Source organism: Heteronotia binoei, chromosome 2 (genome assembly GCF_032191835.1).
Source record: "Heteronotia binoei isolate CCM8104 ecotype False Entrance Well chromosome 2, APGP_CSIRO_Hbin_v1, whole genome shotgun sequence".
In the NCBI taxonomy this organism is placed as follows: Eukaryota; Metazoa; Chordata; class Lepidosauria; order Squamata; family Gekkonidae; genus Heteronotia; species Heteronotia binoei.
Window position 1 is genome coordinate 145,901,971 of NC_083224.1, and position 24,130 is coordinate 145,926,100.

General features: G+C 41.7%; 1 protein-coding gene across 2 annotated transcripts in view; it reads left to right on the top strand.

Moving 5' to 3' along the window:
* The window catches only part of CDC7 (cell division cycle 7), a 32,252-nt gene that overhangs the window by 4,310 nt on the left and 3,812 nt on the right, over nt 1–24,130 (top strand). For both annotated transcript variants that reach the window (XM_060232173.1, XM_060232174.1), the window contains exons 2-10: nt 13,016–13,104; nt 15,039–15,122; nt 15,394–15,529; nt 16,531–16,624; nt 16,710–16,852; nt 18,435–18,681; nt 20,359–20,454; nt 21,936–22,105; nt 22,714–22,796. In XM_060232173.1, the coding sequence (XP_060088156.1) occupies nt 13,023–13,104; nt 15,039–15,122; nt 15,394–15,529; nt 16,531–16,624; nt 16,710–16,852; nt 18,435–18,681; nt 20,359–20,454; nt 21,936–22,105; nt 22,714–22,796 (1,135 nt within the window). In that variant the 5' untranslated portion in view covers nt 13,016–13,022. The remainder of the gene's footprint in view (nt 1–13,015; nt 13,105–15,038; nt 15,123–15,393; nt 15,530–16,530; nt 16,625–16,709; nt 16,853–18,434; nt 18,682–20,358; nt 20,455–21,935; nt 22,106–22,713; nt 22,797–24,130) is intronic.

The window sequence follows — 24,130 nt, forward strand, 5'->3', positions numbered from 1 at the left end:
GAGATAGAACCAAAGAAGGGTCCCCCCTTAGAGATGGACTTCAGACACCCAGTGACAGGGAAGAGGATGAATTTTCCTCGGAAGAGGAACCAGATATAGAGGTCCAAGAGCCTGTGCAGAGATTTTTCAAGGCGGAGGACCTACAATATCTGTTAGTTAGGACCCTCACTGCTTTGGATTTTCATGATGATCCTGACATTGAGGAGCAGGAGGAGACCAAGTCCAAGGTCAAGCACAAGGAGGGAGACACGGAGTTTTTTCCAAAGAGGGCTTCATATGCCAAGGCCTTTCCCTTCCCAGCTTATTTTGAAAGGCAAATGAGAGCAGAGTGGAAGAGATCACTAGCTAATAAACAATACCCAGGGTTTCAAAAGAAAATGTATCAGATTTATTCCTTTACTAATGAATGCACCGATAACAGCACTGCAGAGCTATGGCCTAGTGTCTGAGGATGGCCATGGGGCCCTGAAGGACATTGATAAAAAAGCGGAATTCACCTTTCACTGAACTCACGAAGCTGCGGCAATGGTGCTCAAAGCTTCGGTGGTGGGATCCTTGGTGGCAAAGCAGCTATAGTTTGGATCCGCAAGCTAATTGGGAGGCTACCCCAAGAGGATCATCATTCCATGGAAGGTGCAAATCGCATCTTAAGGGCCATTTCTTTTCTGGCTGACTCTACGCTAGACACTATGGGGTTTACTTCCAGAGATATTTCTTCGTCAGCAGTGGCTAGACGTTCTATTTGGCTAACAGCTTGGTCAGCAGACACCTCCTCTAAGAACATTGTGATGGCATATCCCTTCCAGGGGGAGACTTTTTGGTCCAGCTCTGGATAAAATCTTAGTGGAGACCAGGGATAAGAAGGCGATGCCCAAGTTTATATGGCGTCAAGACCGACAATCTTCATATCAGCCTTCTACATCTTTTCGTTCACAGCATAGCCTTCCGCGTTTTCGACAGGATTCCAAAAGACCACCGTGGAACAACTCCAGGCAGTCCTTTCGTCACCCAGTTTCTCCAAATTCAACAGAGCTGGAGCTAAACAGCCCGATAGACCGGAGAGAGACCAGAAGGGCACCAAACCACGCCCTCCTTCCCACTGGGGCATCTGCTTTACTTTCGACACCAATGGGAATCCTCAACAGCAGACGCCTGGTGCAAGAAAATTGTCACCGATGGATACAAGATAGACTTTCAGACTATACCATTGTCTCGTTTCGTTCCATCACCGGATCACAAGTCCACAGAAAAGCACATCAGAAGTTTACAAGCCATTCAGCATTTACTAGACATAGCAGCCATCGAGCCAGTTCCTTCATCAGAATACGGTCAAGGTGTTTATTCGATCTTCTTCACCATGCCAAAGCGATCAGGGGACTGGAGAGCAATTCTGGACTTAAAATTCCTCTACAAGTTTGTGAGTTACAAGGCTTTTTGGATGGAGACACTATGCTCCATAGCAGAGGCACTTCAACCCCAGGAGTTATTAGCATCAATAGACTTAATGGAGGCCTACATCCACATTCCAATCTTTCCAGGACATCAGAAGTTTCTTCGATTCAACTATGGCGACCACCACTACCAGTACAGAGCCCTTCCATCTGGCCTGGCTTCTGCTCCTTGCATCTTCACCAAGGTCCTAATCAGTGTTATTGTTCCCCTTCGGGAGCAGGGCATCCTGATCCATCCCTACCTGGACAATATTCTTATCAGGGCTCCTTCGAGAGAGAAGTCTGTTCAGGTCATGGAACAAACTATTCAACATATGCAAGAATTTGGGTTAGTGGTCAATGTCCAGAAGAGCTCCTTAGTACTCACCTACAAGCTGCAACATCTGGGGGTGGTTATAGATACCAGGTTGCAACGTCTGTTCCTCCCGACAGACAAGGCACAGGAGATCAAGGAAGCTGCGTCCTTGGTAATCAGGAGTCGTCAGTCGTCCTTGATGTCTCTTGCTTCTCTACAGGGGTTGATGATAGCCACGTTAGATGTGATATATTGGGCCAGGTTTCATGCTCGACCACTTCAAAACTTTCTACTTCCTTACCAGCTTCAGATTTCTAGGAAGTCGGATTTGCAAATACGGGTGCCTCTGAAAATAAAGACCAGCCTGCGTTGATGGACAAGGTTGAAAAATCTTACCAAAGGAAAACACTTCTGGATCAAAGATCGGATCCAAATCTTCAAAGTTGCCAGTCTTATGGGCTGGGGGGCCCCATGTCAGAACCAGTTCACCCAGGGTCTCTGGACCATGAAAGAGTCCAAGTTACCCATCAACTTGTTGGAGTTGAGAGCCGTAGGTCGGGCCTTGCGTCACTTTCAATGTCAGGTCAGGAATTGCCATGTTTTAGTCAGAACAGACATTTCAGCCAAGGCTTACATCAATCGCCAAGGAGGTTCCAGGTTCAACAACCTACACAGAGGAGCTTGTCAGCTTCTGCTTCTTTACTTGATTTTACCATCCTCAAGCAGAGGATACAGATGCCCTGACAACCCCGTGGCTGAGAGGATGTCTCTTCGCCTTTCCCCTGACTCCACTCCTACCTCACCTACTCAGGAAAATCCAAGACCTGGAAGCAGAGGTGATTGTAGTAGTGCCGCACTAGCCTCACCGCCCATGGTTTGCAGAACTGCAGGAGATGTCAACGCAACGGCCCATGATTCTACCTGTTTCGGCGGATCTCTTCCAACAGGGTTTGTTATTCCATCCGCATCCAGAGTGGCTCAACTTGACCTCGTGGCAATTGAAAGGATGAGATTGCTTAGGTCAGGATACTCTCCTCGTTCTTGCCTCAAGGAGACCTTCCACAGTGAGAATTTACAATACAACCTGGAAAGCCTTTGTCAGCTGGTGTAGGAGAAAGCAAGTGGATCCTCTTCGTCCAGAGATTAGGTCCATCTTACAGTTCCTCCAGGATGGTCTCGATTCAGGCCTTAAGGCAGCGACACTAAGGCGTCAGGTGGCAGCCCTTTCTTCGGTCCTTTCCCGAGATCGTCATTCCGGTTTGTCATCCTCACATTTCCCGTTTTATCAGAGGAGCAGCCCTATAGCTTCCCCCTCAGATTCATCATTTTCCAACATGGAGGTTGAATACTGTTCTCATGGCCCTGACCAAACATCCGTTTGAACCCATTCTGTCTATCTCCATGGCCTTTCTTCGCATGAAAACAGTTTTTTTAGTCGCAGTAACTTTGGTGAGACAAGTTTCGGAATTGGGGGCCTTGTCAGTACAGAAGCAATTTTGTATCTTTCACAAAGAGAAAGTTGTCTTGAGGACCGATCCAACCTTTTGCCCTAAGATCAACACAGCCTTCCACAGATCCCAGGAGATCAATCTGCCCTTGTTTTGTCTGAGGCCCGTTCATCCTAAGGAGAGAATCTGGCACACCCTGGATTTATGACGGGCCTTGAAATGCTATATTCACAGAGCAGTCGTAGAATAGACTCCTTGTTTTTCAGCCTTTTGCCCCCTCATATAAGTAAAAGAATGTCAAATGCAGCTATCAGCAAGGTTCTCAAACAATGCATCACAGAAGCTTACAAAGTTCAAAAGATTCCGGTTCCTCCTGGCCTGACAGTACATTCAGTGCGCAGTGCAGCCACCAATGCAGCTTTCATGCACAGAGCTTCGGTTGAAGAAGTCTGTAAAGCGGCCATGTGGTCATCAATTTCCACGTTCATTAGGCATTACAAAATCAACGTATATGATTCAGCGGATGCAGCTTTTGGTCATAAGGTGCTTCAACACATTTTGGAGGAAGATGATGATAGACATCCTCCTGCAATCTATGGACACTGCTCTTACATGTCCCACAAGATGCCTCTGTCTCAGAGGGAGAATGACCATTGGATGCTTTCCATGAGGGGTCCTTCTCCTCTGAGGTCAAGAGGCCATCTTGATCCTGCCCAGTCGTCATCGTTTTCTCCAAAATGCGCTGTACAAAAAAAAAAATCAAACAAGCACAGAAGGATTCTTACCTTTTCTCTGTGTATCTTATTCGTTGTCCAGTTGGAACTATTGTTATTCTTCTCTTCCTGTTTTTTTCATGTTGAAGGTTTTCATGTTCTTATAACTTGTTTTAGTTATGGTTCTACTGCTATTAGGAATACCAAACTTACTTGGGGTGAGTCCCAACAGGAAGAGGAAGTTTGAAGTTAGTCCTGCCTCCCTACAAGTGTGTTGGGAATCACCCACAAGATGGCCTCTTGACCTCAGAGGAGAAGGACCCCTCACGGTAAGTATCCAATGGTCATTCTATATTATCCCTAATAGGTTTCAGGAAATGCACTAACTCATGGCTAATAGCAACATTTACCTTCAGACTCAAATCAGTTTTATTGCATAGGGAGCATGTACTTTAATAGCGTAGGAAAAGGAAAGCATCATTCAACAAAGATGGGAAATAGTAACTGGGTTCAAAGGTAGACCAGGTGTGGTTGCCAGTTGAGTGGCAGGAATGCTACTTGGCTTTCTTCCTAGGGCTCTCCTATTACAGTCAGTTTTAATCAAAGTCTACCTTTAAACAGTAGAACATTCTTGCTCCAACTATCATAATCCCCACTGATGACCTTCCAGTTCTCACAAGCCTGCTCCTGGGCTGCAGTTCTCAGACTTGTTCTTCTCTGTATTTTCCCTTACTTTCTTTTGCCTCAACCACACAAGAAAACGTAGCTGAGGTCAGAGTCAGGGGCTGTTGGGAGAAACAGTCTCTAATCTCAGCATTACCATTATAATAATGTCCTTTGTGATGCAATCACTTGGCAATGAATGTTTCAGCTGAGTACACTAATCATTGCACAATATCTTCCAAATAGCAACTGGACAGAGATACTTCCCAAACACTAATGAAATGGGTTGGCTCTGGACCATATGATGAAAGGTGAAGGAATTTCTGTTTCATTATCTGCTTCCTGAGATATCCTCTCTCCACAAACAGTATTTTAAAAATATTTGTATAAGTCTGCTTATTCATTAACGTGAGAATTGAGTACATTGGTACAAGAAAGAAGTACTTCGGCAGTGTCCTGTTGCTGTTAATACACGTTCTCTAAAATATATGCAATTAGTACATTGTCAGAGAGGTTAATTGGCTAGGCAAATTGCTGTTTTCAGGTTCATCAGATTACTTTAAACAGTAAATGCCTTGTTCTCTGGGATGTCTCAATTACATTTTTCCCTTGCCTGCTTCTGCTCCAAAAGTTCCTTTTCTGTTAAATAATTTACCCTGGGTAAAGAATCAAAATAATATAAAATAGATTTCAGTTCTCTAGGTCTTAAATTGAATATCTCTTCATGTATCCTCACTGTGGGCATTGGACATACTCCCTCTCCACCCACCACAAATGTTATGTTAAAAGTATGTAACTGCTGGGGAGAGAATGTTATGTATATAAGAACCATATAGCTCTGTTTGGCTCATAAACTCCACAAGGACATTTCATGTGGCTTTCTGTGCCCCCTTGCTTTCCTTGTGATAGAATCTGGTTGTCTTAACACAGTTTGGCAAAGAGAGATTCCTCTGTTGGAAGAAGATGGGAGGCAATGAGATAGGAGGACCTGCCCATCACCTTAGATACAGTACATGAGCCCGAGGCCCCTTGCCTGTCTTCTGATTTAACTCTGGATCATTTCGACCCGCTCAGCCTGGAGGAAGTTGACGGAATCCTCTCCTCTGCGCGCCCTACAACTTGCGATCTGGACCCATGCCCCTCCTGGCTAATTAAATCTTGCCTGAGGGAGCTTGAATGTCCTTTACGGGACATCATAAATAGATCCCTCTCAGAGGGGCGTTTTCCATCATCCCTGAAAGAGGCTTTGGTCCGACCCCTCCTGAAAAAAACTACAGCAGATCCGGCCGAATTGGCAAACTACCGACCGGTCTCTAATTTACCGTTTTTAGGTAAAATAATTGAGAGGGCAGTGGCGTCGCAGTTGCAGAGCTTTCTGGATGACGCTTCCATCCTAGACCCTTGCCAGTCCGGCTTTCGCCCGGGCTATGGGACGGAGACAGTACTGGTCGCCCTGGTAGACGATCTCCAACGGCATCTGGATCGGGGCGGTGTGGCGGTGCTGATGTTGTTAGACCTGTCGGCCGCGTTCGACACGGTCGACCATCAGCTACTGACCCGCCGCCTCGCCGATATAGGGGTGAGGGGGTCTGCCTTACAATGGCTCTCCTCCTTCCTCGAGGATCGGGGACAAAGGGTGGCAATTGGTGGCGAGCGGTCCCGGAGGCGCACACTGGACTGTGGAGTGCCTCAGGGGGCAGTTCTCTCACCAATATTATTCAATATCTACATGCGCCCTCTTGCCCAGATTGCCAGGAGATACGGACTTGGGTGCCATCAATATGCAGATGACACCCAACTCTATCTGCTAATGGACGGCCGGCCTGACTGCGTCCCTGAGAATCTAGACCGGGCCCTGCAGGATATGGCAATGTGGTTGAGGAGGAGCGGGCTGAAATTGAACCCAGCGAAGACAGAAGTCCTTTGTCTGGGTCGGGGCGCCCGGGAAGGGGAAACACCTCTTCCGGTCTTCGACGGGGCGCCGCTGAAAGCGGCGCACCGGGTTAGGAGTCTGGGAGTTTTACTGGAGCCTTCATTATCAATGGAGGCCCAGATTGCAGCCACTGCCAAGTCAGCCTTCTTCCACCTGAGGCGGGCAAGGCAGTTGGCTCCCTTCCTAGAGCGCCAAGATCTGGCAACGGTACTTCACGCAACGGTCACCTCGAGACTGGATTACTGTAATGCCCTCTACATGGGGCTGCCTCTGTACCGAACCCGGAAGCTGCAGCTGGTGCAGAACGCAGCGGCCAGGCTACTGTTGGGGCTCCCTAAATGGGAGCACATACAGCCTGGGCTGCGCGAGCTGCACTGGCTGCCAGTTATATACCGGGTTCGTTACAAAGTGCTGGTCATTACCTTTAAAGCCCTATATGGTCGAGGACCTGTCTACCTTAGGGACCGTCTCTCCCTATATGAACCCCAGAGAGCACTGAGGTCAGCTGGAAAAAACTTGCTGACTATCCCCGGACCAAGAGAGGTGAAGTTGCAATGCACCCGCAATCGGGCCTTCTCCTCTGTGGCCCCGAGCTTATGGAACCAACTTCCAGAGGAAATGCGGGCCCTGCGGGATCTTGAACAATTCCGCAGGGCCTGCAAGACTTTCCTCTTCCGACTGGCTTTCGATGATGTAGAAAATTAAGTACTAATGATACCGCCATCATAATAAAGAACAAATAGCAATAGCATTAGCACTTTTATAACTGTAATTAATTTTAAATCTATTAGAATTTTAATGTTGAATGTAACCTTGTTTTTATACAATGGAATGTTACTGTTACTGTTAGCCGCCCTGAGCCTGCCCCGGCGGGGAGGGCGGGATATAAATAAAATTATCTAATCTAATCTAATCTAATCTAGATGATGGAAAGCTGGGCCACAATAATTATTTATACAGTTGCTTTATACCACAGAGTATCTTTCTTAGAGAAAGTAGAAAACATGCAGAACTGAATTGCATGATGTGAACACTGTGACAGGCCATTTCAATCAGGTCTCCAGACAGAAAAAAAAGAGAAACCTGACTGAGGCACATCAGTTTAGGGAGTAATTTTAATTTTCTTTTTCCAAGCAGAAACAGGCTTTTACTGATTAGCCACTAGGTTGGTTCCTAACATAGATACAGGATTCCACCCACACCAGCCTGCCCTTTCCCAAGAGTCGGACTAAGCAGCACAGGGCCTGCTTTTTGCCAAACCACTCCTGCCCACTTTCTCTATATTTAGGACTGCTTGCCATTCCATCCTACTGTCTGATGAATTGTGCTTAGAGCACCCAAAAGCTTACATTCTGAATAAAACTTTGTTGGTCTTTGTGGAGAAATGCCATTTTAGGCCTATATTTAACTGGAGGCAGGCTTTGGGGCCTAGTCTCTTCCTCTTCCTCCCTCCCCTCCTGTCTGGAAGCAGCAATTCTGAGGAGGCCTCCTAGAGAGGCAGGAAATCTTTCAGGCTGGTCTCCCAGAAGGCTGCAGGAGGGTAAACCAGTTCCTGGGCGGGAACTGAGTTTTATATTAGAGATTTTTGGCAGGAAACCTGCAGTTTGAGTTGGGTTTTGAGCTCAGTCAGTTCATTTGGGTTGGTGAGTCTGTCTGTTCTGGATGGTATGGTCACGCAAGTATTATAATAGGGAAAGAAGGAGCGTTTTTCCCCACTTTGATTCCGTTCCTGAGGACTGGAAGGTAGCAAATGTCACCCCCATCTTTAAAAGGGGTTCCAGAGGAGATCCAGGAAATTACAGGCCAGTCGGTCTGACTTCAGTACCAGGAAAGTTGGTAGAAACCATTATCAAGGACAGAATGAGTAGGCACATTGATGAACACGGGTTATTGAGGAAGACTCAGCATGGGTTCTGCAAGGGAAGATCTTGCCTCACTAACCTGTTACATTTCTTTGAGGCGTGAACAAACATGTGGACAAAGGAGACCCAATAGATGTTGTTTACTTTGACTTCCAGAAAGCTTTTGATAAAGTTCCTCATCAAAGGCTCCTTAGTATGCTCGAGAGTCATGGAGTAAAAGGACAGGTCCTCTTGTGGATCAAAAACTGGCTAATTAATAGGAAGCAGAGAGTGAGTATAAATGGGCAGTCTTCGCAGTGGAGGACGGTAAGCAGTGGGGTGCCACAGGGCTCATGCTCTTTAACTTGTTCATAAATGATTTAGAGTTGGGAGTGAGCAGTGAAATGGCCAAGTTTGCAGATGACACTAAATTGTTCAGGGTGGTGAGAACCAGGGAGGGTTGTGAGGCACTCCAAAGGGATCTGTTGAGGCTGGGTGAGTGGGCGTCAACGTGGCAGATGAGGTTCAGTGTGGCCAAGTGCAAAGTAATGCACATTGGGGCCAAGAATCCCAGCTACAAATACAAGTTGATGGGGTGTGAACTGGCAGAGACTGACCAAGAGAGAGATCTTGGGGTCGTGGTAGATAACTCACTGAAAATGTCAAGACAGTGTGCGATTGCAATAAAAAAGGCAATGCCGTGCTGGGAATTATTAGGAAGGGAACTGAAAACAAATCAGCAAGTATCATAATACCCCTGTATAAATCGATGGTGCAGTCTCGTTTGGAATACTGTGTGCAATTCTGGTCACCGCACCTCAAAAAGAATATTATAGCATTTGAAAAAGTCCAGAAAAGGGCAACTAGAATAGTTAAAGGGTTGGAATACTTTCCCTATGAAGAAAGGTTAAAACGTTTGGGGCTCTATAGCTTGGAGAAACGTCGTCTGCGGGGTGACGTGATAGGGGTTTACAAGATAATGCATGGGATGGAGAAAGTAGAGAAGGAAATCCTTTTCTCCCCTTCTCACAATACAAGAACTCGTGGGCATTTGATGAAATTGCTGAGCAGTCAGGTTAAAACGGATAAAAGGAAGTACTTCTTCACCCAAAGGGTGATTAACATGTGGAATTCACTGCCACAGGAGGTGGTGGCGGCTACAAGTATAGACAGCTTCAAGAGGGGGTTAGATAAAAATATGGTGCAAAGGTCCATCAGTGGCTATTAGCCACTGTGTATATATGTATGTGTGTGTGTATATATAATTTTTTGGGGCCACTGTGTGACACAGAGTGTTGGACTGGATGGGCCATTGGCCTGATCCAACATGGCTTCTCTTATGTTCTTATTTCTTCTGTTCACCTTTTTAAAAAAATGCCTATAAATAGTTGTATGTTTTAAATAAATGTTTTGTCTGTTTAAAAGGTAGTTCCTCTGTACCACATAGTTTCCCCAACCACCTTAGACCACGCTACTGCAAGAGGGGAGTCCAGGGAAGGGGGAAGGCATACAGTTGGCAAGGGTGCCAATCCTCCAGGGGTCTCCCAAAGAAGGACTTTGGTCTCTATGTTAATCAGGTGCTGGGTTGGCAGAGCACCTTGAGGCCAGATCTCAGAACTGGCAAGGGGGATTGGGAGCCCTGTACCTCTCAGATAGGAACCCCTAAATTGAACAGATGGTAGCAGAAAGAAGATTAGCTGCTTCCAGGAGTTGGCAACCCAAAAGGGAGTTGACTGGGACTGGGTCTGAAGGCCAAATCGGGCTGGTTCTGTCACAGTCTTTCCTGAGTCAGAACTGAACTCCCGCTGCTCTGTCCCTGAGGCAGAACTGAACTGAACGCCTGCTGTGCTTTCCTCCAACATTCCATCTTCCTTCAGAAAGGTGATTGGATGCTGGAGCAACACTCCCTGTAGGCTCAAGTGAGTGGTTGTTTCCCCCTTCAGGGATGAGACAGGCTTCTGTCTGTCACAAACACCTTGATGTGAGGGTACATAGTTGTAAGCAGTTTCTAATTATCACTGAGAAACCTTGGCCTAATCATGATGATCTTTATGAAAGTATTATTTTTACAACATTTTACCTTGTTTTTAAAAAAAAAAAAAACTTCAGAAGAAATAGATTACATTTTCAGGAGCAGGTGTTGACTCTCAGTATTATTGGGGATATTGAAAGCAGCGAGAATTTGCAATTTTTATATATATAATTTCGATTTGTATCCCGCCCTTCCCACCGGAGTGGCTCAGAAATATTGTTATAATAAGTAGGAGTTGTATCTACTAAGAATTGAAATACAGTTAATTATGCAAAATAAAATTGACTATTGGGAATAATTTTTGTGTGTTTGTATTTAGAGAGAGAGAGAGAGAGATCTGGAGTGAATTTTCCTCCAGGCCAGATTGGCTAGGGGTCCTGGAGGTTTTTTGCCTTCCTTTGGGCATAGAGCAAGGGTCACTGGAGGCATGGGGTGAATGGTAGTTGTGAATTTCTTGCATTATGCAGGGGGTTGGACTAGATGACTCCTGAGCTCCCTTCCAACTCTGTTTCGATGTTTTTTAGTGGTATCTAATGCAACTTAAAATGAAAAAAAACTTTGTTATTTCACCCTAGTGTAATCCTGTGCAAAGTTACTCCCATTGATTTCTGTGGGCTTAGATTGAAGTAACTGAACAGAATTGCACTGTTCAGGCCTGTTCAGACTCACAGTTTAATCAGTTGTCGCTGCTGTTTCCTACCAGATTAAAAGTGGCTGATCATACAGCAACATCTGCCTCCCGGTAGTCAATTGTTGTTGCCCCCACCACCACCACCAATCCTTCTCCAAACCAGACTATTCTGTTACTTGCTCCTTTGCGGTGTTTTTTGAGTTGTCCGGTTTCACCTCGTAGTTTCTCCATCTGGATAGTTCTGCTGCAATATTAACCAACTTTCAGATGTCTGAAGGCTGTCCCAGAGCAAAAGGAGCCTCAGACATCCAATTTACAGTTGCCATTTTTTTTTTTTTTTTTACTACTTAGCGATAGTGGGGGAAACAAAAAAAACCTGCATAGTACAGCTTCTTCAGTCTGGGATATAACCACATTGTTAAAACTGATAAACATAGAAAATACAACAGTAGTTAAACCATCATTTATTGGATATTGGAAGGAAAGGTGGAACAGAGTCCTATTCAATTCCATATTTGTTTGTTTTAAAATCATTTTCAGTAGATGACAGTAACACACTTTTTTGTATATTTTTTCCGTATAAAATGCAGTTTAAATATGAGATTTAAATTCTTCACTTCAACTTTCTTTCAAAGTATGGTACTTAAAAGTAACTAGGGGTGCCACCTGCTGACTGCCAAAGCAACTGTTTTTCCAACAGTTTTACAACAGGAACTGTTTTCCCACTACAAATAACCATTCTAGCTTTTACTGCCTCAACATCTAGAATTTTAGTAGGGCTTCATCTACCTAGATCACCTATATCATCAAAATAATTTAGAATTTTGTATTTCCAATAACGTGCCCCTTTGTGTGTATTCTAGCAGTTTGCTTTATGTTGTTACAATCAGTAAGTTCAGCTGACTTTAATGCTTTTCTGCAGTACAGCACATATTACTTCTCTAAGAAAAGATGCAGTCCTTTGAACACTTCCTTAGAGATACACTCACTGGACTATGTGGGACTTCCCAATGCATCCAAATTAAGCTATGTAACCTATATAATATGTTTGAAAGAGATTGGATCCACTTGTCCTGGATAGAGTGGCATTTGCTTTTTCAGAGCTGATTAAGAGGTTGGGCGGGGGTGGGTGCTCATGGACACAGCCTTCCCATTTGAAAAGTAGTTGGGGGCACTGGCCAATAGAGCCTTCTGTTGGCTGCTTCTGATTTGCCAGCTTTCTCTTTTCTTAGACTCAATCAGTCTGGTCACATTGATCCATGTGTTTGTAACCTCACAGCTGAGGTTGGAAAACTGTAACATGCTTTACTTTGTGAGCCCTTTGAAGATAACCTAGAAACTGCAGCTGGTCCAGAATGCAGCAGGGTCCAGTTATTGTCAGGAGCTAGCTGATGGGTACAGATGTTGCCCATTTTGAAAAAAAGCAACACTGATTGCCAGTTTGCTTTCAGGGTCAATTAGAAAATGCAAGTTATGTCTTTTAAAAGCTGTTTGTGGTCTGAGCTCACATACCTAAAGGACTGTCTCCTCCTGTATGTGCCAGCTACTATCTTCAGGCTACCACCTGCTGACCTGTTCTCTCCTTTAGAGTGGCTTGAGCCTTTTCCATTGTGCCCCCGCACCCCATTCTTTTGAATGGGCTCTGTGTAAAGAGGTTATGGGAGCCCACTTGTTAAAGAGGCATTGCAAGTCTTGTTTGTTTGCTAGGGCATTTGTTGAGGTATGAGCAGCAGGCATTTTTCAGGGAGGGGAGGATAGTATTAGGACATTTTTATTTTATTTGGTTTTAATTTTATAAGGTTTTGATTATTACTTGCAAGCTGCTTTGAACCAAGAGAAAAGGCAGGGCATACATATTTAAATACATTAATATACCATTTTCCAACATCTTTGTTATCTACCTCACTATCTTGTGGTTTTGCTCTTGAACCTGTCTGACCCTGGAAAGTATGGTCCACCAATCATGTAACTCATTGTTCTCACAATCTTCTTGTTGGCTTTTTGATAGTTTCACAATGGAAGCAGCTCATGAGGCTGAACTTCACCTGCACTGTGAAGATCCATGTAAGAAATATGAACCCAACAAAAAACTGACAGGTATGCATTTTAAAACCTGGCCTGATCAAGTAGGTTTTAATTCATGAAAATCTGTACAATGCTAAATGTATGCAAGGCTCTTTGTTTTGGTTATGGTACACCAGCACACCTATCTACTTGGAATTTAACAGATCATGTTACCCTTTTTGTTGTTCTTTTTTGTTAATGTTTCCTTTCTTGTTATTTTGAGTTTTTTAAGCACAACAATCTGGTGCACAATGATAATGGTTAAATTCTTTTAACACATTAATATAAATTTGATTGGAGCTGAGGGATGACCATATGCTATAATACAGACAAGCTTGTGAAGGAAGCTGGACTTTAAAGCGATTCACCATTTTAAATGTACATGTTAATTCTCTTAATTTTTTTTAAAAAATCCTACTTTCTTTTAATTAATTAAGCTAATTAAAATAGAGTTATATGAGAGTGATACAGAGGTCAAAGTGATGAGGTCCATGTATTTATAAAAGTTTGTGGCTCAAATCCAGATAACTGCTTGAACTTACAAAACTTGAAGCAGTAGATCATTAGAATCTTTGGCTTTCCTCCCCTTTGAACAGCTGATTCCATATAACAAAATGTTTTCAAAGCTAGCTTCAATTTCAAAAGCTCTTCTCCCCCCCCCCCCCCCATATAGCATGGGAGACTGTTGCTAGAAAAACATAATCTGAAAGCCCTCTTGGGTTCATGAGAATAACTTTCGAGTTCTTTGAATCCTGGCCTCTGATTTTAAATTGCAGTTTTCCAGATGTGAATCGTATGCATGGACATGACTTGGAATGGGCTAAGAAGGGGTGGAACACATACATACAGAGCTGCTTGAAGCTATATACTGCCTTGTGGCATCTGAGTAAGCTGCCCTAAAAGACATCCAGCTGGGGAAAGTATGTTCTGTGGCTGGGGGTGCAATATGTGTGGTTTTATTTGGTGTGAGGCAGGCTTGCCATAGCTTATAAAAATATTTGTTGTGGAAAAGAGCAATGTATTACAACTTTTTAGACTTCTGAATGAGAATAGCTGAGCTTAGATGTATGCCATCATGTTTCCTTGTATGCATGGGGGGGGGGTCTTTTGTTTTTTAGTACTTTTTAGTATCTTGGTTTAGTTAAATGAAGAAATATACACCTCTATGTTCTCATCTTTATACTGATGAGAACATAAAAGGTTTATGACCCAGAATGACTGTTGAGTGTTCTTTTATATCACCTGTATACTTGTTTTAAAACCTATTGAGGTGACAATGGCTGTCCTTTGTAAAATTAAAATATTGAAACACTTAATAGAATCTGATTACAGAGTTGTTTTTTGTAAGTTTCAGAACAAACAGGCTCATTTCAAAGCATTTTTAGACATGTAATGGAGATTAATTTTCTACCATAATGAAGACTTCTGTTTTTATGTTGCCTTGGTTTTGCAAAAAAACATGCAATGCAGCATCCCTGCCATGCCATCTAGTGACAGGAGCATGAAAAGCAGCAACTTTAAAATCTTAGAAACCAGGTCGTGAACTCAGAAACTCTGGTGTGCTGGTAGCCCCTTAGCAGCCACACTCAGCTTGTTATTATTTGAGAAGCAGTTCTAATGGAATACACATGTCTGTTTTAATGATTATTACCATTGACTTTTAGCGGTATGAGGATTACAAATGTTAGTTGGTGTAGATTGTTTAGAGGAATTTGCATCTACCATCCTCCTAAGTCTGCTCAAATTCATATTGATGTAACTAACACGAATTTGAGCAGACTTCGGAGGATGGTAGAAGACAGGAGGACCTGATGTGACTTTGTCCATGGGGTCACAAAGAGTAGGATTCGACTGTGCGACTGAACAACAACAATTTAAATTTTACTATTTATTTTACTTTGGTATTTTCAAAGTATCCTCTGATATCCTAAAATGCAGAAAATCTTTTTTTTTTAATGTCTTAACAGGAGCAAGTACAGATATTGAAAAACTTTATCAAGCAGTGCCACAGCTTGGAAATATGTTCAAAATTAAGGGGAAAATTGGAGAAGGTAAATGCAGTGATGGTTGCTTTGATATTACTAGCAAATATACTTTAAGCTATCTTTTAGGAAAAAAGGGCATCTGTTCATCTGACCGCCTTCATGACCATATAATAATGACTTTAAATAACTCTGCTTTCTTGATTATGTATGTGATTCTTAACTTTATGAACTGTAGGATGATACTATTGAAACAAAAGTGCTTTATAGAAACATATAAAGTTTTCTATATCTTTTAAATTAGAGAATATTAAATATGTATTAAACTTACTTTTTACAGGTACGTTTAGTTCTGTTTACTTGGCCATAGCCCAGTTAAGAGGAGGCCGTGAAGAAAAAGTGGCTTTGAAACACCTAGTCCCTACCAGTCATCCTTTACGAATTGCTGCTGAACTTCAGTGTCTTATAATAGCTGGGTAGGTCTAAAAGCATGCACACGCCTTAATTTTTTTAAAAAAAATTTAGAAATCATTTAAATTTTTTTATGTTATGCAAAAGTTAGCTTTCCTAAGAAACACAGCAGGTCTAGTTAAGAATTGTTCTGATGTGTTATGTTTAAAAGATCCCATTTACATTAAAGATATCTATTATACAGATATCTATTATACATTGTACAGTCCGATCAGCTTAGTGAGAGAGAAGTACAGCTATATTCTGATTTAACGTTTTAATGAAGTGCCAGTGGTACAGTAAGACACACACATAGTACATCAAAACATGATTCATGCCCTGACCTGGATAGCCCAGGCAAGCCTGATCCTGTCAGATCTTGGAAGTTAAGCAGGGCTGACCCTGGCAAGTACTTGAATGAGAGACCTCCAAGGAATACCAGGGCTGGAATGCAGAGGTAGACAATAAAAAGCCACCTCTCTCGATGCTCGAGCACCAGTAGGGGTCTCCAGAAGTCTGCTATGACTTCCAGGCATGTGTGCATATATAATTTTTTTTTAAGATATAATTCATGAGGTTGTGTTTTCCAGCAAGGTATGTTGCTAATGCATACTGGAAGGTCTGCATGTACTATGCACCAAAATCTCTCTCCCCTCCCCCCAACTCCATGCCAAGGTAATTATATTCTACATAATTTTTGCATAATACTTCCTGCTTGAGCTCTTTGTGTGAGTTAGATCTGCCAGTCCATTCCATTATGCAAGGAATGTCTTGCAACCTCTGCTAGAAGAAGAGCTTCTGGGGTCAGCAGAAGTCACCCTGCACCAGAAGAATGTCTGTTATACATTGTAAAGACAGGAAGGATCTAAGTCCATATCAGTATTGATCCACTCTTAGTATGTGAAGACTTTTCTTGGACATAACACTGGAGTATGGGAAAATCATTATGCTCTCAAATGTTGACAACATGAACTTTGTATGTGGGGCATAACATTTGTGTATTTCCTCACCACCACCACTCTTTTAGGGGACAGGATAACGTCATGGGAGTTAAATATTGCGTCAGAAAAAATGATCATGTGGTTATTGTTATGCCTTATCTGGAACATGAATCCTTTTTGGTGAGTTTCAAACTTATATTTAAAACAATTACAAGAATTAAAATTACAATTCATTGTCTAGTTATTTATTTTACTGTTCTTTCAGGATATCTTGAACTCTCTCTCTTTTGAAGAAGTCAGAGGTTATATGTTCAACCTCATTAAAGCACTGAGGCGCATTCATCATTTTGGTATTGTTCACCGGGACATCAAGCCCAGTAACTTCCTATATAACAGACAACAGAAAGAGTAAGTCTACCCATTTGACTGTGATATGCTTTCATATGGGGAATATGTATCTCATGTGGGAATCATAGTGAACTTAGCTATTTCTCTGCTCTAGCAGCACATGTAAAGCTAAGGCCACCCTGAGTGTTTAGTGGCAGATGCAGGACTATGAACTGCTGCCAAACAGCTGCAAATAAGCAAAGGATGACATGATTTCAACAGGCAGGGGAAAGAAGTGTTTAACCATTTCAATGCTTTCCACTCCCCACCCCCTATTTTTTTCAAAATCCATACATGCTACAGCCAGAAGGAAGAGGTTACAGGATGAAAAAAATGGGAGGTTAACACTATCTCCACCTTGTTTTCTTTTCTAGAAACTCCTTTCCCCCACCCTTTACATTTCTTTGGCAACAGGAGTTCTGAGTCATTGCTTGCAACCAAAAATATAAATCATCTCTATATTAGTACTTCTCTATTGTAAGACATCAGACCAAACTGACATACTCCCCTTTCAAGTTGGGAGGAAACAGTCAGCTCGATATATCATAGCCTGTGTTGAAGGATGACCACTTCCTGCTGTTCTTCAGTATTTTGTGTCCTTCAGCATTTGTCGAGGGACAAATCATATCATCCCATCCTAAGAATTTGAGCAGGCTTTGGAGGATGGTAGAAGACAGGAGGGCCTGGCGTGACTTTGTCCATGGGGCCACAGAGTTGAACTCGACTGTGTGACTGAACAACAAGTTTATTGCGTGTCATATTATACAAATTAGAATTTGATATAAGAAATATCCCCCCCCCCCCAAAAAAAAATGTGATTCAACAAGTGAGAGGAAATATTTTATTAGATTGTCTTCTTGTTTTCAAGGGTTACAATTTTTATAGTATTATTATTATTATTTTTTATTCAATTTACTGAATTGCCCCATCCTGGCTAGTGCCAGGCTCTGGGTGATTTACAATTAATAAAATACAATCATATAAAAACCAGTAAAAGCAATTAACTAAGATGAGACAGAAACCGGATGGCATCCTATTGGCATTCTCCTAAACCAAATTTTCAGATGTGGCATTGGAGGGGGATCCCATTGAGGTGGAAGAGGGAGGTGCCAGCTTGGCAGCCGTTGCTGTCCTAATCGGAAGCCTGGCGGAACATCTCTATCTTACAGGCCCTGCAGAACTATAAAAGATCTTGCAGGGCTCTGATATTCTCTGGCAGAGTATTCCACTAGATTGGGGCCAGGACTGAAAAGGTCCTGGCCCTTGTTGAGGACAGCCAGACGTCTCTAGGGCCAGGGATAACCAGTTGACTTCTGTTTTATTGCTGTGAATTTTATGTTGTAACCTGACAGGGTGCTTGTGGGAAGGGAAGGATTTTCACAAAGACGGACAAAAGGATGCTATTTAAATGAAATGTATGTATTTGGCATACAGGCAAAGTCAGACATACAACCTTCATTTCTTTCTTCAAGACAGTAGCTAAAGCACATGCGGGGCTATCAGGAACTGCTAGTGTTTGTGGCAGGGATTCTGATATATCCAGATGCACTTGAAGTATAACTGTTATTTTTTATTGTTATGTCTTTCCTAAATTGTGTTTTAGATATGCCCTGGTTGATTTCGGTCTGGCACAAGGAACTCCTGACACAAAAATAGATCTTCTCAAGATTGCCCAGTCTGAAGCCCAGCAGGGAAGCTTTGCATACAAGCCTCACCCAACTTTGGGAAATCAGGTTTCTGTCATTTCCACAGCACCTAGACAGCTAATTCATCAATCAGCCTCAAAAACTGCTACTAAAAGGCCCTCATCCTTTTCACAAACACAGGTTAAACAAGGACACAAAAGAAAGGTTCTGTACTACTTCTTCAATTTTTCTGAGTTAATATGCTTAATTATTACTTCATCCAACAGGGGGAGATGTAATACTAGGATAAAATTTCCATCTCTGATTCAGAATCGTGCTTCTATAATAAAACTTGTTTATAAAATCATGCGGCTAACAGAACTGAAACTAATCTCTGTAGTAATTTTTCCTGCACAGCATTTACCTGAAGGCCTTGGCAAGATATTGTAAATTATAAACTAAATTATCACAGGTTAACAAAAATCCTGCATCTGGATCCTTCTATTAGTCACTTCTCTGTACTAAGGTGTACTGCTTCAAATGTTAGTATCAGTGTACATTGTCATATTACAAGTTTATGTCTGTTTAACCACATGTACTTACCAACAACTTCTTGTCACGTATGGTTCCTTGTTATGCGAAACTGAGGGAAGAGATGGATGTTGATGCTTCAAATGTAACATTGTACACATCAAATACATGACCTTAGATAATTTATTCAGTAGGTATATACGGATGTATAAATCTTTAATAACCTATCATTCATGGAATTAATATTATTAGACCAGTAAAACAGTGCCTTCCATTTTTTTCCAAGGCATATTTTTCAGACAGTCTTATGTATGCTATTCCCCATGAATTAAATACCTGAAGTTAGAAATCACCATTTCTGCATTTTAAAGTGCTTATGGAAGAAAGGAAAAGATCCATGTCATTTTTTGACACACTGACTCCATAATAAGAAAATCAATATGCATATACAATAATTTTATTGCTTTCCCCCATCCCATGCTTGAAGTAGTGAGAGAGGAATTCAATTCAGTGGACAGAACAGGTAGAAAATGAAGAATGAGAAAGAAGTCCAGTATAAACACATATATAAAACCAAAAGTGCTTGGCCTGGATCCTGCGCAGCTGAAGCAGAACTCCACTGTATAAACAGTAACTTTAATGCCTTCCCCCCCACTGTAGTCATCTGTGACCCCTGAAATTATGCCCTTGTGGACCCCCAAGATCATGAGAGGGGTGAATTGGTAAAAACTTCCCTTCTCCTTTTCTGCAAGTGGGAGTGTTTACTGCTAGCTAAAAGGGAACTTAGAATCCAAGCCTGTATGGCCACAATTTACTAGTTCTAATTGTGTCTATAAGGGCAATCAAATCATATTAAGAGACCGTCTGCGATCCAATGTAAGCATAATTTATGTGCCAACTATTTCATTCTCAAAATCGTTTCTTTTCTACAGTAGGCGAGTAGTAGAAGTAATTTACAAAATTAAAATTTTAGATATATAGCCTAGCTCCATATTTCATTCTTTCCAAATAGTGTTTCTCTGTATATCGAGTCTCACTTAACTAAATTATCAAAGCATATTGGAACACTATCCTGGATAGCTGGAGATCTTACAGTGAATTTTAAGGAGCAGAACACTTGTTTATGTGAACTTTTATCATGAGACTGCTGAACAGCAGTACAAATGCCTGCCCCTTTCTGTTAAATGAAGTATGATTCACTATGCAAGCATGGTTATTATTTAGTCTAGACTATGCTGTCTTCATAAGAAGAGAGGCAACATACATGCAGCTGATTTTTGTATTATCTCGCTTAACACTTTTTAAAAGACAGATTGCATTTGACAGTGTGTTAATGACAGAATCCTTCTTGTCCTTTCCCTGACACTGTAGGAGGGGTCCGAGTGGCATTCTGTTCAGCGATCTGTCTTTGGGGAAAGAAATTTCAATGTCCGAAGTTCCACATTTCAAGACAGCTCCACTGCTAAAGTAAACTTTACTTTAAATAATATGATTGTCATCAATATTCATAACATATTTACAATTAATTGTATTTTAAGTCTAGTTTAAGTTAATTAGGTAGCTTTAGAATGTAAGCTGCATGTTAGTTACTCAGAATCTATTCCCATGATGCTAATTTTCAGACTGTTTGGATGAAAAAGGAGTTGACATGCTTCTGGTGTGTCTGTCTCCTGGTCAGAACTTTTACTGTTCAGTGATTCATCTTCATTTCTAGTAATGTATCATGTTAACTAAAGATAATATCAAAAACCTATGCATTTTTTTTTATTTTGTAGTTGCTGGTCAAGAGAAAAGTTTTATAAGAAACGTTTTGCTTCAATTTGCCAGACATGTTCTATCTGAATGTATATAATTTTGTCAACAATATTTTAACTGAACAATTTAAAATAGCTTTTCATAATAACTGTTTTAAAATACTACTTGACACAAAAAATACTACTTCCTGTCTACATGGACTGATGTCAATAATTTGTTTCATGTTGATAGCCAGACAGAAACAAAATAAGATTTCAGGCAACTTTTGTAATGATTGTCCATAACTGGAAGGTGAAGTGTGTAGTGATAGTAATATTGCAGTAATGATTTTCAAACTCAGGCTTCATTAATAGCTACTTGTCTGAGCTGAGATTAACTCCTTTTAGGCACCCAGGTGGGAAAGCTTTGGACAATTGGCAGATAATTTTTTTTCCCTTTCTGGCTAACAGAGCCCAGATCTGGACACACCAGCATGAGTCCTACCACTCTGTTCAGCATAGTTTAAGGGTTCTGACTTAAGTGGCTCTTCCATTGGAGAAAGAGCCATTTGCATTGTGAGAAGACTCCTTTATGCTGGAAGAAGCCTTCAGAGCACAGTGGTAGGACTTAAGCCATAAGCCAATTAGCCTGACTTAAACCCCATTGGAATCAGTAGAACTACTTTACTGCAGCAAAGGGAAGAGCTAGATTTGATTGCAAACCCAGGGCAGCTGCCACTAACTGAAATCCAGTGAAGTGATGAATTCTTCCTTCAATAATGTACAGGTGTAGAAGCATGTGGCATGCCAACAGGGCATACATTTCTCCAACTCAGTGGCAGTCACTAATATGGACTGGGGAATGCATGGCATGATAACATTCCCATAATGATGTGCTACTGGGAAAGGAGGAAGATTTTGAGGTGGAATTGCTCCCTCGCTCTCTTTTTCCCCTGCTGTTTACAACACTCTCTTCCTAATGTTAAAATACTCAGCAGCAGTTAGTAAAATGTCTAGTTTCATTTAGATCCCCTTAAAACGGGAATTATTGAAATACCTGGCTACATTTAATAGCCATTGGGATTTATGCTAACATTTTTTTTTAATCTGGCAGATTGCCTCCATAAATGCTATGTGATACATTTATTTCTTTAAGAGTAGCAAGAGTCAAAGCTGTGTTTAAATACATCTTGTATTAAAATTCTTAACTTGCAGCTTGTAAAGCATCCCAAGGTGACAGATATTGCATCTAGAAAACTGTCAGTAAAGAAGAAAACTTCTGCTGTGAATAACGGCTTACCCAAAAAATCTGCCAGCACTTGTCCAGTTAATTTGACCTGTGACTGTTATGCAAAAGATAGAGTCTGCAGTATTTGTCTCTCAAGGTAATTCATTTTGATGAAGTAAAACTAACCTCTGTGCTGTAAAGAATGTTAGAAACATAGATTAATTGGGCATGTTATTTAATAAATATAAGATAGCATAAGACATCTGCAAAGATGTACACCAAATTCCCAGTTTGTGTTGACTATTTTACACAGGTATTCACTTTCAGTACTAGGACTGCTAGAATGCACACATTCTGATTGTATAGCTGCTTAAATAATTTTATGCACAAGGTTTGTTATATTGTCAGTACTCCATTATACAGTTCACCAAATACCACATGGCCTGTCATTGAAGTGCTAGCTGTTGTATAGACATGCATGTGTATAAAATTTCTGGAGGTCACGCCAGCATTCGAGATATGTTTTGCTGGTATTAAGAGACAATATTGGTGTAGCCATTTAAGTTCAGGAAGCCGGTATATTTTATTTATTTGCAAAAATGTTATACTTTACCTTTCTCTCTCCATCAGGGCCACCAAGGTGGCTAACAGATTGAAAGCATGTTCAGTTCTAACAACTGTTAAAACCAATGCTAAAATACAAAAACATAAATGACAAAAAGCTCATATCTTCCTAACTCTGTGTTTCCTGTCTTTACTCCCAAGGCGTCAGCAAGTTGCACCAAGGGCAGGCACACCTGGATTCAGAGCACCAGAGGTATTAACCAAGTGCCCTACTCAAACTACAGGTACAGTTGATTAGGTAGAAACTAGATACTTCCCATCTAAAACAATTAAAATATTTTGGGGACATGTGTTTTATTTGAGACCCATACCGTATCCAGATTCAGCAGCATGTTTCCTCTTAATTGGAGGAGCTTTGCACCTATCCATTTGAGAATGCGTTCACTGTTTATACTTCTTTTTGAGAGATCATATCTAATCATTGTGGTTCTTGGTGCAAGCATAATATAATGTGCTTACAAATAGTTTTTTAAAAAATACTGTAAAAGCTAATGTGCAGTGTTTACATTAGTGGGTGTCAAATGAACAATGGTAGTATAACTAGCATATGGTTACTCTTCCCTAGATTAATATAGGGCAACTAGGGCATTCGTTGGGAAGTGACTTTCTAGCTTTCTAAATCAGTACTGTCTAATAGATGGGAAACAAAGTCTGTGAGGTCTGGATGCTTCTTTTGTTTTTTTCTTCTGCTTGCATTAGAATCATCCCCACCGCAGCTACAATCTGCTGGGTCCTGGGTCAGAGGCATTCAAGAAGTTGCATGGTGGCCAGGATAGGAAGTGTCACAATCCCTTTGGGTCAATCTCCTCCTTCTCCCACCCTGTCACTCTTCTGTGATAGTTAGCTGACAAAAAACAGAGAAGTGCCTGGAGGAAATTAGTGTTTTTCCTCTTAGGATCCTACCCCTGTCTTAGTGGAGTACCTTCATTCTCGTCTAGAACTCCAGCTAAGCCCCTTGAGCTTTCCAAGAGGCTTTGCCACACCTACCTGCATACATAATCCTTATCATGTTGTTCTGGTGTTGCACAACAGTCTCATTCTCAAATTAAGTAAAGCTTTATTCACTAAGTTTCATTCTATCACATATCATCACAAAAATACAGAGAGCTACAAGAAAACAAACATGGCATCTAAGAAAATAAAGCAGACAAAATAATCAAACCTACACTGGATACATCTATGCATGGCATCAACTCTTCCGAGGGTTAGGCAGGGACCTGGCAGGAGTTCTTGTACAGATGCCCTTGGCACATCTGTCCTTAATAGCTGCTGCACTCTTCCTCACATGCACTTGCTCCCCAGTTTTCTTTCCTTTCTTCCTGGCTTCTCCCTTGCTACAGACAGACAGGATGTTTTTAACCCTGTTCTTCCCAATTACGTGGAAAGTAGAATAGCGAATTCATATTTTGTAACCTGCCAAACTTCACTGACCAACCCTGAGAGGTTGTACATTGGTGAGTTCTAGGGCCCAAAAGCTCTGACTGCTTTCAGCCCATTACTTAGTATATCACATTGAAGTGAGGGGAGAAATCCACGAGCGCGGGATCTCGATGTTGGG